Below are 12,338 nucleotides of genomic sequence, written 5' to 3'. Positions count from 1 at the left end.
GGAGGAACCAGAACCGGAGGAAGAAGACGGAATATTTTCAAAGTCTCAAACAGCACTCCCCAGCAGCATTTGGGCAAAATTAATTCTTTGCTCTGGGGGCTGTCGTGTGCACTGGGGAGGGGGGTCTTTAGGCACATCCCTGGCCCCTACACACTAGTTTCTGGTAGCACCCCCTGTGTTGTGGCAAGCAAAAAGGACTCCAGACATTGCCACACGGCCCCTGGAGGATGAAATCTCCCCGACTGAAAACCACTGGCTTGAAGTATCCAGACTGTTTTTTTGTTTTTGTTTTTGTTTTTTTTTTAAAGATTTTATTTATTTATTTGAGAGAGAGAGCATGAGTGAGGAGAAGGTCAGAGGGAGAAGCAGACTCCCTGTGGAGCTGGGAGCCCGATGCAGGACTCTATCCCAAGACTCCGGATCATGACCTGAGCCGAAGGCAGTCCTCCAACCAACTGAGCCACCCAGGCGTCCCTCCAGACTGTTATTCTAAGACCCTGTGGGTAATAAAAGAAACCAACCTACCTACCTAAGGCAGTGGATTTTAGTTCTCCTCTGTACATCTCTGCGTGGGGTAGATCTGTCTACTGTCTAAGCTAGAACACCGCAGAAGATTCAACCAGAGGGGACGTAGGGAATTTGAGAAATTAAGGGGCTTGTTCATGTCTCACGGAGAAAGAAGTACCGGTTGGATCTCTGTTATGCTACGGTGGATTTCTCGGGTTTCAAGTCCCATGAGACAAGGGCTTTCTGGGTCCTGCTCACAACGTATGCCCCATGCTCAGCACGACACAGGCTTTTAGTATTTGTAGATGATTGAATACACATGCACAGAACTCCTTAAACCACCCAGGATGAAGAAACTAAATCTACTTGCTAAAGGAATCTGGGCCTGCCAAAAACACTCTAGAATACTGAGGCTTCCGTTCTAGGGCCAAGATGGGATGGCCGGCTCTGCACAAAACGGAGGTAAGGAGCGGGAGCAGCTGCACAGGGCAGGGCCACGCAGTTCTCCAAGTCACCACCAGGGGGCCGCAGCTCTGCGAGAGGAGCCGGCCCTCCCACGCCCTACAAAGAAAGGGAGCGAGGGCCTCCTATCTTTGGCTCATGTGCCTTCAGAATCTTGGCCGCAGACCTGGCCCATACCTGCTTTACACATTTGTGAAGGATTTGGGTTTTGTGGCTCAACACCAGTTTTGGGTCTTGTGGGAGTTTTCGTGGTTTTGTTAATAGCTACTGTGGGATGAAAAAGAGCCATTTCCTTGAATTAGAGGGATAGGAACAGGAAACAATTTGCCTCTCTATTATGTTATTTCACTGAAATATTAAGCTAGGAGATGGCGGGCTCCAGGGACATAAGAAGACAGAGTCTGGGTCCTGGGAAGTAGGCGCACCTGGGGAGGGCCTCTAAGGAGGCCCGGTTTGCCAAGTAGGAGAGGTACCTCTGGGGTGGGGGGGGGGCAGGGGTGGTCCCTGGCCAGCTCTGGGCCTCCTCCAGCATTGGATTCAATGCTCAGATTCAGCTGTACCTCCCACACGCAGCTCCGGCTCTGCACAGTCCTCTGCACACACCCTGGCCCTTCCTCCCTTCCTGCCTGTATTCACACTGCCTGCCCCCACCTCCGCTGTGGCAAGCTCCACTGATAAACACAGAGTGGTCCCCAATAAATCCCCGTGATCTCCCTCCAGGGGGCCAACAGGGAAGCACCCCTGCCAGCGCCTGCCTCCCTCCACCCGACAGTTTGTCCCACTGCAGCAAGGCTCTCTTCGACCTAAGTGGGCTCGTCTGTAGGCAGACAGGACAGCTTCGGCAGCTTCTCCCATTTGTCCCCTTTCCGTGCCTCCTGCCTCTACGTCAGTGCGCGTCCCAAGTCCCTCTCTATGCTACTTCCTCCGACGGGAGAGCTCAGCTGGCTGGAACTGAGAGCTGCCATGGGAAGAGGAAGAAACATCTGGAAGGAGTGACATTTTGGGGCAGGCTGCTGAGGCTTTAGGGACCCATCTCATGGGCTTCTACGAGTTGTGGACATTGGCTCAGTGGATTCATTATTTGATACTAAGCGGTTCCCCTCAGCTCACTGTGCGATCCCACCACCCAAGCACAGCCCTGGGTCCTCACAGAGTGAGCCGGGAGACCCAGGCAAATGCCTGTCCGAGGGCGAGGTTGTGCGGGAATGTTCCTTAACTCTGAATGGGAAAGACGGTGTAGCTACAAACGTTGCATTTCCAGTTCACTGTGTCACAGCCAATTGTGTGCTTTTAATTTCGGTGTCGGGGCAGGCCCTGGACATTCTCTCAGGAGGCTTAGCAGAACAGTAGCTGGTTTTCTAAAAAGGGGGCAAAGAGGCAAAGGCTGCTGCAGGAACGGACGGCGTTCCTGCGGGACCTTGAGGCTCCCAGCCCCAGTCTGCTCCTCCATACCTCCCTCCCCCTTTCCTGCCCAGTTTTTTGGTTCCCAGGACTCAGGGCTGTTAGCTCACCGGTTTTGGACGCAGCCTCTGCGGCAAAGTCAGCGGCAAACTTCTTGAGGACCTCTGCGCTGTCTTCCTTCACGAAGAGGCCGATGAAGTTGGAGGAGGTATAGAGCTCCAGGGGCAGCGGGGCTGAGAACTTGCACTTCCAGCGACTGACCGTGGTCTGCAGGGCTTCCCCCAGGGCGTCCACCTTGCTGTCCTCACACTGGCAGGGGAAGACAAGACACTCCGTTCAGAGGGGAGACAGAGGTCGACAGCTCCGGGGCTCATGGTCTCCTCCACCTGGAGCTGGAGGCATCCTGGCTGGGCTCAGAGGTACAGCGGGGTGGGGGGTGGGGGACAGAAGACTTGGTCCATTGTGTGATTTGCCAGTAAGATCATCCAGCAGAAGGGGAGAAGGAGGGAACGCGCCTGGAGAGCACAGCATCCCAGCGTAAAGGGTGTGCCTTCCACGGCCTCCCATCATCTGTGACATTTCTCTCCCTCCTAGACGACTGGAAATTGACTGGACTGTCAGTCCCATGATAGTTGGGAAGAATGAGGCTCAGAGAGCTGTGACGTCATCCTCCTCCCCTCTTTGGAGCACTGGGTGGCGGGGGGGGGGGGGAAGGAGTATCTCTAAAACTCTGAATGCTTTTGAGAAGGATCCTGGGATGACTAAGAGGAAGTGGTAATTATTTTAATTTTCAAAGTGAACGGTAAGAAAGAAGGTGTTAGGAACACATTTTTTACCTTAAAGAGTCAGAGAAAAGCTGGGGGAAAAAATGCCTCAAAATAATGTTTTGGAAAATGTTGTCTTAACACGCTCCTGTCCTGCCTCCTCTTCAACATACCTGGATAAACCAGTTCTGCTCCTTCTCCACAGCAAACCAAAGTAGATGAAATGTATTTATATTTATTATGGTGCGGGGGCTTTAATTTAGTCATTAAGTAAGGCCTCTGATAGCTGGGGGCTTTAATTTAGTCATTAAGTAAGGCCTCTGATAGCTGGGATGATGGATTACGTGACCATGGCAGGTCACAGGTATCATTTTTTTTTAAAAAAGATTTTATTTATGTATTTGACAGAGCGATAGAGAGCACAAGCAGGCAGAGTGGCAGGCAGAGTGAGAGAGAGAAGCAGCTCTCCGCTGAGCAGGGAGCCCAGTGCTCTATCCCAGGGCCCTGGGATTGTGACCAAGGTCACAGGTATCTTTGCGGTCTCTGGAAAGATCTGGTGAGACTGACCCGTGGACAGTGTCTGTCCATGAGGCTAAGGTCACCTCCGCTGTCTGTAGAGTACATCTGTCATTCCCATCTCATAGCTACTTGTACAGTAGACAAGAGTGGACACTGCCTTCATTTCACGGTTGTGGCTGCCTGTCCGAGTCCTGACTCAGTGGGTCAGGCTTGCCCCTGGAGTCCCTGGACTCCAGCAGTCATCACGGTGGCTCAACAGACCTGCGGTGCTCCTGGGCCTCAGCAGGTCTTAGAAAGGGGAGCGAGCGAAAGGAGCCATGGACCTCACTCATTCCGAGCAGGGCCATCCAAGCCTAGGAGCCCGTGACTCTCCCCGCCAGCTGCCTGGGAGGCTCCTGACTCCGGTCCCAGGTTGCAAGGCGCTGGCGGGAGTAAGGCAGCCGGGCTCCCCATGGTGGGGGGTTGGGGGGAGTGGTCTGTGACTCACCATGAAGAACTGGCAGAGGGTGATGTGTGGGAAGATGTTGTGGGCCTTGTTCTTCCCGCAGATCTGCTTCGACTGTTGCCAAAAGTCAGAGAGCTTCTGTGCTAAGGGGCCGGTGGGTCGGAGGTAGAGGACGTACTCCCGGGGCAGGGGGTCATCCAGGAAGGGGTCGCCGACATGAGAGAACAGCCTGCCAGAGAGAGAGAGAGAGAGAAGGGAGCCAAGCAGGCCCCACTTGAGAACACTGGAGGGGAAGGAGGACCCAGAGATAGATCCATACGCATGCTCTATAGCCCAGGCTCTGCCAAGGGGGTATTTTTTGTGCTTCAAAAACCCATCCCTCAAAGCTCATACTACATGACCAACTCTCCAATGTCTTACTACATCCACATCCCACAACTCCCTCAAAAATCCTACAGTCACTCCAGATATGCTCCGCATTACTTCCCAGCCCACTAGGGCTGTTCCAACCCCGTCTGACCCTTCAGTTCGGCCCCCATTAAACCCACACGCCTCCAAACATATGGGAAGCGTCAGGAGCACAGGCTGTGGGGGCTGCCCTGGGTAGTGACGTCCTACAATGCAAGCAAGACTTTTTTTCTTTTAATTTATCTACCTAGCGTCCCCCTACCCTAAAGTGTATCTTTAAGTGACTAATAATGGCAGATATTGTGATAAGGGCCCCGTCTTGGCTATGCTTTGAATTTCTTTAAACAGCTGTAAGGAAAAGCACATCCTGGGGCTGGGGCTGAGGAGGCAACTGGCTTGAGAAACGGGCTTGTCACATGGTCTTTTGGCTCATTCCGCCGCTCCCCTCCCGCAATGGTCCATTAGAGAAAGGCTGCACATCCCCGCTCTTCCACATACACTCAGAGCTAATTATATGCTATTTTCTCTATTTATTTATTTCATACCAACCAGTCACATGCTGCCTGAACACTTCTTCCTCCTGTGGATGCCAAGGCTTTTTGTCTGGAAGCAAAAATCAAATTTCTATTGTTAGTATTTTTAGCTTCCTATCAGCTTTTCTCAGTATCGTGGCAAGAGTGTGAAGTAGGCAACACCCCAGCCTCCTCGGCGGGGTGGGGGAGACACCTGCGGCAGGATCCTGCCCCCCCCCGCCCCTCCAGCCCCCCCCAACCCAGGGTCATAGTAAGGCATATGGAAATGAGGACATGTACTTAATTTCCATGTAATTAGCACTGGATTTGCATGCAGCCTGACAGCCGTGCGATCTATTTTGAGCAGTTTCCACATTAGAATTTTATTTTTGTTTCCCTAAAGGTTGTCATGTCTCGGTCTGTCCTCTTTCCTGTTCACCCACTCCTACTGACCCAGATCCCCTGCTGAGCGAGATTTTTTGCTTGAAGCCCTTGGCAAAGCACATTAGAAAGTGGCGCTAAAGGCCCACAAGGACATTAACTTTGGTTCCATTCAGCGACTCCTCCCACCCACCGTCAACCACCACCACCATCTCCCAAGGCTCTTAGACCTCTCTGGGGACCAGGCCACCACCACTGCCCCCTGCTGGAGAACTGAGTCAAAGCCCTGTTCCCGGGGAGGCAGTGTCCCAGGAGGGCGATGGCGTCCCAGGAGAGCTACAGCAGTGAGGACCTTGAGCACATGCCTCTGAGGACAGCGTCTGAACTTGGAGGTGTCCGAAAGCCAGAGATTTCTGGGTTTGTAGCCAGCTTTGCTACTCACCCACTGGTTCTGCTCCATGCGTGTGTGTGCTCATGGAATGCCTACTGAACCGTGCCGTGCCGGGCTCTCGGCATACCGTGAAAAACAAGACTGAACGGCCCTCCTGGAGTTTTTGGTCGCACTGGCAGGAGAGCATCGTGGTGCAGATAACGAATTACATGGGCGCTGAGTGCAATGAAGGGAAAGCCCAGGGAGCCCTAAGGACGTAGGACAGGGACATCGAGCTTGGGTTGAGGGGTCAGGGAAGGCTTCCCATTTTGAGTGGGATCTGAAGAGTGTAGACTCCCCCAGGCAGGAGTGTGGGGGGGGTTTGCAGTGGGGGCAGACAGTACATCTACTCCATAGTGAGGGGTGTCCATAAGGAGCCTCAACCTCTTGCCCGAGGCCATGGAGGTGACCAATAAATGACCATCTCTGTCCCTTGTGCCCTACAGATTCAGCTTCCTGAGGGAGGTGAGGGGGGAGGGCAGAGGGAAGTCTAGTTTTAGGTGACACACTCCAAGCACATTTTTTTTCAACTGGCTGCTGCACCCAGTCCCCCTACCCACCCCCCACCCCCGCCCCAGTCCATCTCCTGGGCTCTCTCTATGGAGCAACTAGAAGGCTGGTGCCAGGAACCCCAGAGGGCCGACCGGCAAGAACCTCGGATCGTCTGTGAGCCTGGCTTCTTTACTGTACACAAGGAGAGAGCTCTGGGGAAGGAAGTAACATGCTCAGAGCAGCCCGGCCGCTGCCATGGCTCTGGGACTCTGCTCCACCGCCCAAAGATCAGATAAATACCTCTTCCCCCATGAAAGTCAGAGCCCAAACACCAAATGATCCGGATTAAGCAATCTACACAGCATTACAGAGCAGGGAGAACCGCGTTGCAGAAGCAAGCTGATGTTATGGAGAAGCGAGACAGACCCCTCAGAACCCCTTTGGGACAAAAGCTGGTACCAAAAAGGCTGGACACACAGGGACCGCCCCCCCCCCCCCCCGCCAACACTCATCCCACACCTGGATAAGATGCTTAATTGCTGCCACATTACCAGCCCTGTTTCCTTTACCACTTAGTAGACAAGAGGCACACATCTTATGCCCTTTCGGATCCAGAAGCCACGTACGCACAAAGAATGCAAATCATGGTCTTTTAGGTTAGAGTCTCCCAGGAATTACACTGACACCCCAAAAAAGACCCATTGTTTCAAACAGTAGGAAAAGAAAAACTCATTTGTGATACAATGTGCTATTTATATAAAGGATCCAATTTCTTTTTTTTTTCCCCAGGCCCTTCCCCCAGTGAAATATATTTGACTGAAATTTAATTCATTTTTCTTTAAGCACTAGGAGTGTCCTCTGGAAATGAAAGATCTAATTAAGTTATGGTCCCCGTAACTCCAAAGACAGGTTCTGGAGAGGGTTCAAAGATATAATTGAGGAAGATAATGAAAGGTTTGGGTGATAAGGCTCCGAGGAAAGATTAAGAAAACCCAAATTCTTCTTTCTGAAGAAGACAAGTCTGAGAAAACATCGATTTTGTGGAAGGTTCTCGTCTGCGATGTACCTTCTTTAGTGAGGGTCAGCCAAAGTCAAGTCAGCTTTGGCTATAGCACAAAGGTCTCAAGTCAGATACCAGAAAGAACTTTCGCACAGGAAGGTGCTGTGAAAGTGTGTGTGTATGTGTGTGTGTGTTTCCTTTTCGGGGGGAGAAGAATGTTTCTGGGAAGGCATTCCTGATCTGGAACAAAGAGGTACGTGCTTCTCTAGGCAGGATGGTGGTAGGAGTCAAGTCACCACTTCCCCAGGGTCACAAACCACAGGCAGGGCTCCGCTCCTTCACGCACTGCCAGGCTGACGACAACTTGGGCTGAGTTTGTTCCCAGAACGCTGCCCACAGAACAGACTGCACATGGGCAGTGGCAGAACGCATCTCCCCGCCACCCCCCCCACCCCCCCCGCTGGAGAGAGACTGTTGCCATAGAGCTCCCACCTCCACGGCCCATCGATGGGACCCGTGCCAAGAACAGTGGGGTGTGCGGGGTGCGCCCCAAACACCAGGCTGAGCCTGAGCAGCTGCTACCCTCAGAGTGACTCAGAAGTTGGCAGAGAGTCGGAGACCTTGAGCAAGAAAGGCAGAGCATCCCTTTAAACCCGAAGGCGAGGGGTCCAGCCATTGGATTGCAGCCACTGATTATTCAGATGGGACCTTCGTGGTTAGAGTCATGGGGACCAGTGACCTGCTGCAGCTGTTACTGGGGAACGTGCGTTTGATCTCTCTGACCCTGGTCCTGACCTTCCTAATTATGCCTAGGGTTCATTCTTAGCAGGACGCAGGGGGAAAACATAATGCAAAATCGGATGTCTTGCTAATGGTGGGGACGAAGCACCAGTGAGATCAAAGCAGTGGCTCATGGGAAACTCCAGGCAAGCGGCTGGAAGGATAGTGGCCCAGATGGGAGGAACCAGCAGCACCCACCTGTGGGGGGAACCAGCAGCACCCACCCGTGGCCTTGCTTCGCTCTGGCTGGGATCCTTCTCACTGTTTGCTCTTAGCTCTGCTGAATTTTAGATTCTAGGGTGGTCTGGCCCCAAGGCCCCGGCTCTGCCCCATCACCAGGGTCACAGAGATGCCCTCGAGCCTTAAAGGGGGCTGGAAAGGAAAAATCCCTTTCTGGTTTGCCTAAGACAAAGTGGTTTGTTTCTTCCCTCCTTTGCTTCCTCCCCAGGAGCTCTTACCAGCAAACCAAATGAGAACCAAAAACACAACCAAGAGTTTAGTTCAGAAAGCTACACTCAATAAAGTTTGGCTGGTGGGAGTTCTTTTGGGAACCATCGCCTCTGGGTCCCATGCTTGTGTTCGGCCCCATGTCTGAGTCCAGCAAGATTCCTGCTCCCTCCCAGATTCACGGGTTTTGAGCCTGAACTGGGATGTCCTGTTTAATAGTCACCCAGCCTGGTTTCCTCTGCAACCACCCCGGTTCTCTGGGGTTCCACTGTGCCCTCTGGTTCCCTGGGCAGTTCAGTTCCTCTCCGCCAAACACTAGCTGTATGTCAGACACTGTATTAGCACTGGGCATACAAAAAAGATGAAATAGGGGTTTCTGGGGCCTAAGTTCTTAAACTGGACACTGAGTTACCCTAGGTTGGGACTCCGCAGCAAACTGCAAGAGGAGCCACGGGACATTCTAACTGTTTGAGGGAAACATAGCAATCCTTATCACGTGTTGGACATCCCATAAGCTACTAGCTGGAGGGAGTTAGTTTCACTAGATTGTGCTGCATGCCTCTAGATGTCCTCTCTTTGTGAAGCTGGAATTTTGCTAACTGCTATGATAAAAAGTACCCAGGGAAAACCAATGTGGAACAGGAGAGAAGAGTAGCATTGTCTAACCTGATTCTAAGGCTTGGACATCTGTGCAGTGCCCAACAGACACACACATCCCATTAATAAGTGGTTGCGGTCATTGAAGAGGGAAGTAAAATATTTTTCTTTCCATTTTGTGTATTTTTCTCATGGCTCTTGGGTTGTTAGGGGGTAAATACTTGTTCTGTTGTTTGGATCTAACTGCTAAAGAAACAGAACTGTTAGGTATTTATGTTGGCCTACATGCTCAATGTAAAAATGACTGAGATGCTGAAGGTGTTGTGAACTGACAAAGTTTGGGAATCTGTCCTAGAAGAAATGGTGTTGGTTCGGATCTTAAAGTGTTGTTAGAGCTGGCTAGCGAAAAGAAGGGGGCAGGGACTGGAAGTAGAGTGCATGGCAGGAGCTAAGCAATGAAGACAAGAAACACAGAGAAATTAGTTTGGTGACACTGGAGCAAAAATGGGAGGCCCGGAAGAAGGTTCGAGAAACTGGAAAGGTAGGCAGGGGACACTCACAAGCGACTGTGCCATTTGAAAGAGGCTGGACCCAATCACAGTACATGTTGGGAGCCACAGGGAAGGGCAGCGAAGGTGGTGAGGCCTGATCAGATTTGCCTGTGATGCGTGGCCCGAAGGGAGATGAAAGTGCACACCAGAGGCTGTTTGGAAGGTCTTCCTTGGCAAAAGGTCAGATGGGGGCCACTGAGAGGTTGAACTGGATTGATAATGGGAACGTTGAGAAAGTGTGTGGACGGCTGACTGAGCAGAGCTTGGAGGCTGGTGAGGGATGGTAGCTTGAATGTCTGTGCGGATGAGTGAAAATGCAGTACAGACAAGCCCGGGCTGGGGTGAGCATCAACAGTTTCCGTTATTGTTCTATGCTGATAGCTAGACCAAATACCATTGCCAGATGCTGGGTCTAATTGTGAAAACCAGGTCCCTAAAGCTGCTTCTGTTAGCTTAACTAGGATTCCTTGTCTCCTTCTGTTTGGAAGTCAGACATGTCTCTCAGGCTACTCACTGAGTTTCTATTTCCTGTTTAAGGCATACCTTTAGCTCCCAAATCACTTAGGTCTGAGATCAGTGTCTCCCAGGTCAGGGAGACAGCTTGGCCCAGACCCCCAGGTTCTCCAGGGTAGCTCATCTCTATGTGCTTTCAGAAGAGAGTCCCTCCCCTATTTTCTTACCCTTGACAAAATTCAAATACCTGACACTTGAATCAAAAGGCAGTAAGGAACAAAAAATCAGCAATGAAAAACAATAAGCAACAACAAATATATAAGGAAACATATAAGGAAATACATCCCCTTAAAGCAATAAGACCTTGATTCAGTTAAGTAGAACATTCCAGTGACTTGAAGTTGTTTGCCCTTGGCCTTGGATTGCTGACCAACACATACCACTGCCCTCCACATTCTGTTTGCCCTGTGCTTTGGTTCTCTGTGACCCAAAACTTAGTTATGTCAGAAAAGAGAAGACAAAAGGTCCAGTATGTAATCCTCCAAGTGGATGAAACTCCCCATGCACTGACAATGAGATCCTTCCTCCACATAGCCAAGACAATTGCAAATATTAGACATATTGAATGTTCTCCACAGGACTTAAAAAAAAAATGCTCTCAACCTCCAGGATACCGGTTGTTAAATATTCCACATCTAATACTTTGAATTCAATTAAAAAATGACCTAATTAGTCAGGCACCTCATTCCCTTTCCTCGGAATTAGTTTCATGATCTACACCAGACTGGGGAGTGCGCAAAACTTAGGTAGAACCCACTTTCTATTTTTCTTGGCTGGAGAGTCCAGCCGTATCAAGAGGCCAGTGGTTTCACTAAGTGAAGTTGAAGGATTCTTTTAGGGTGAAATTGAGAATAGACATTGTTTTGTAATGTGGTTTTAGGTAGAAATATCAGAGGGTTTGACTGTGTTCTATGGAGAATTGCCTGCACAGCGCAGACTGTTTTCAGAGGAGGATGTGAGGGGGTTTAATGGGATGCTGAGGCTGACAGCGATCCTAAGAACAGAGGCAAGCAGGGGACTCCACATCTGCTTCTCCAGGGGGAGAAAAACGGTAAGTCAGTAACGACTGGAGGCCTTCCGTGCACCAGGCACTTCGCAGACTTAAATCCTCGGGGAAAAAGACGATGAAGCTGGTATTGCTAAGAAGCCTCCTGGTCCTGGGCAGCTCACACCTCTAGGTCAGCTGTCCGGTCATCTCTGTGATTGTCCCAATCCAGGGGCTGGTTCTGGAGATTATGGCCAAGTTCTGAATCAGTGAAAGAAGTATACTACCCAGCTCTGAGCCGACAGCTCTAAGAAGAAGCATTTCTGCCAACTGCCTCCCAGCGAGCTTCCTCTTCTCTGGAAGCCCAGGGTGAGGGGGCCTCTATCCCTTCTGTTAGGTATGATCGTGGAGATCTGCTCCCACCTCCTGGGTGCCCTCCAGGTTGGAATAGGGTTCTTTGGCAGAAGAGGGAGCTGGAGATGTTGAGAATATTAGCATCTGTCTGCCTGCGCTTTTACCTCAGCTCCATCAGCAGAGACCTTCCCTCTTATCCTTCAAATAAGAGTGAGTAAAATCAAACCTATTCTCAGAAGAAGCTAATCCAGGCATGAAGAAAGCTTTTCTGACTACAAAACAAAACCCAAAAACATCCCTGCTGACCTAAAAGGGAGAAGTTCCCCCTATTATCTTTTCTCTGTGTATCAGAAATGATTTGATTCTCGGGCGTTTGCTGAATACCCATTCCTCTTGGATTCTAACTTTCTTCTCTGGTGGAGGTTTGGTTCCACCTCCAACTGAGACCAGCCTGATTTCTCTTTCTCTCCTGTTGGAGTGGGTTGTTTGAGGGGTGGAATATCGCCCACGTGCAAGGCAATACGTTGTGAGGATGGGATGGACACGGAATACAGAGCAGACATGAGTCCAGGTCAAGGAGAGGAGATGCTTACAGACCAACCACCTTGAACCCCTGAAGGCACATACAGCTCCTCACACCCATCACTGCCCATTAATGGAGACCTCGCTTTCTGCCATTGTTACCCTCTCAGCTACCAGTGGCTGATAAGATCCATATAGGTTTAGTACCACCTTTCAGTGAAGGTTAGAAATCAAACGAATATTGGGGAACATTTGAGGAACAGCTAAG

At 50.9% G+C, this 12,338-nt stretch overlaps 1 protein-coding gene across 2 annotated transcripts in view; it reads right to left on the bottom strand.

The window, feature by feature from the left end:
- The window catches only part of UBASH3B (ubiquitin associated and SH3 domain containing B), a 138,917-nt gene that overhangs the window by 29,209 nt on the left and 97,370 nt on the right, over positions 1 to 12,338 (bottom strand). The window contains exons 2-4 of one of the 2 annotated variants that reach the window (XM_082683711.1): positions 5,052 to 5,109; positions 4,141 to 4,327; positions 2,481 to 2,679 (exon numbers count right to left, since the gene is read on the bottom strand). In XM_082683711.1, the coding sequence (XP_082539837.1) occupies positions 2,481 to 2,679; positions 4,141 to 4,327; positions 5,052 to 5,109 (444 nt within the window). The remainder of the gene's footprint in view (positions 1 to 2,480; positions 2,680 to 4,140; positions 4,328 to 5,051; positions 5,110 to 12,338) is intronic. The other variant, XM_082683710.1, reaches the window with a different exon arrangement.

The sequence above is a fragment of the Mustela nivalis genome (assembly GCF_964662115.1).
Source record: "Mustela nivalis genome assembly, chromosome: 9".
Lineage (NCBI taxonomy): Eukaryota > Metazoa > Chordata > Mammalia > Carnivora > Mustelidae > Mustela > Mustela nivalis.
This window is presented reverse-complemented; position numbering and strand designations above follow the sequence as displayed.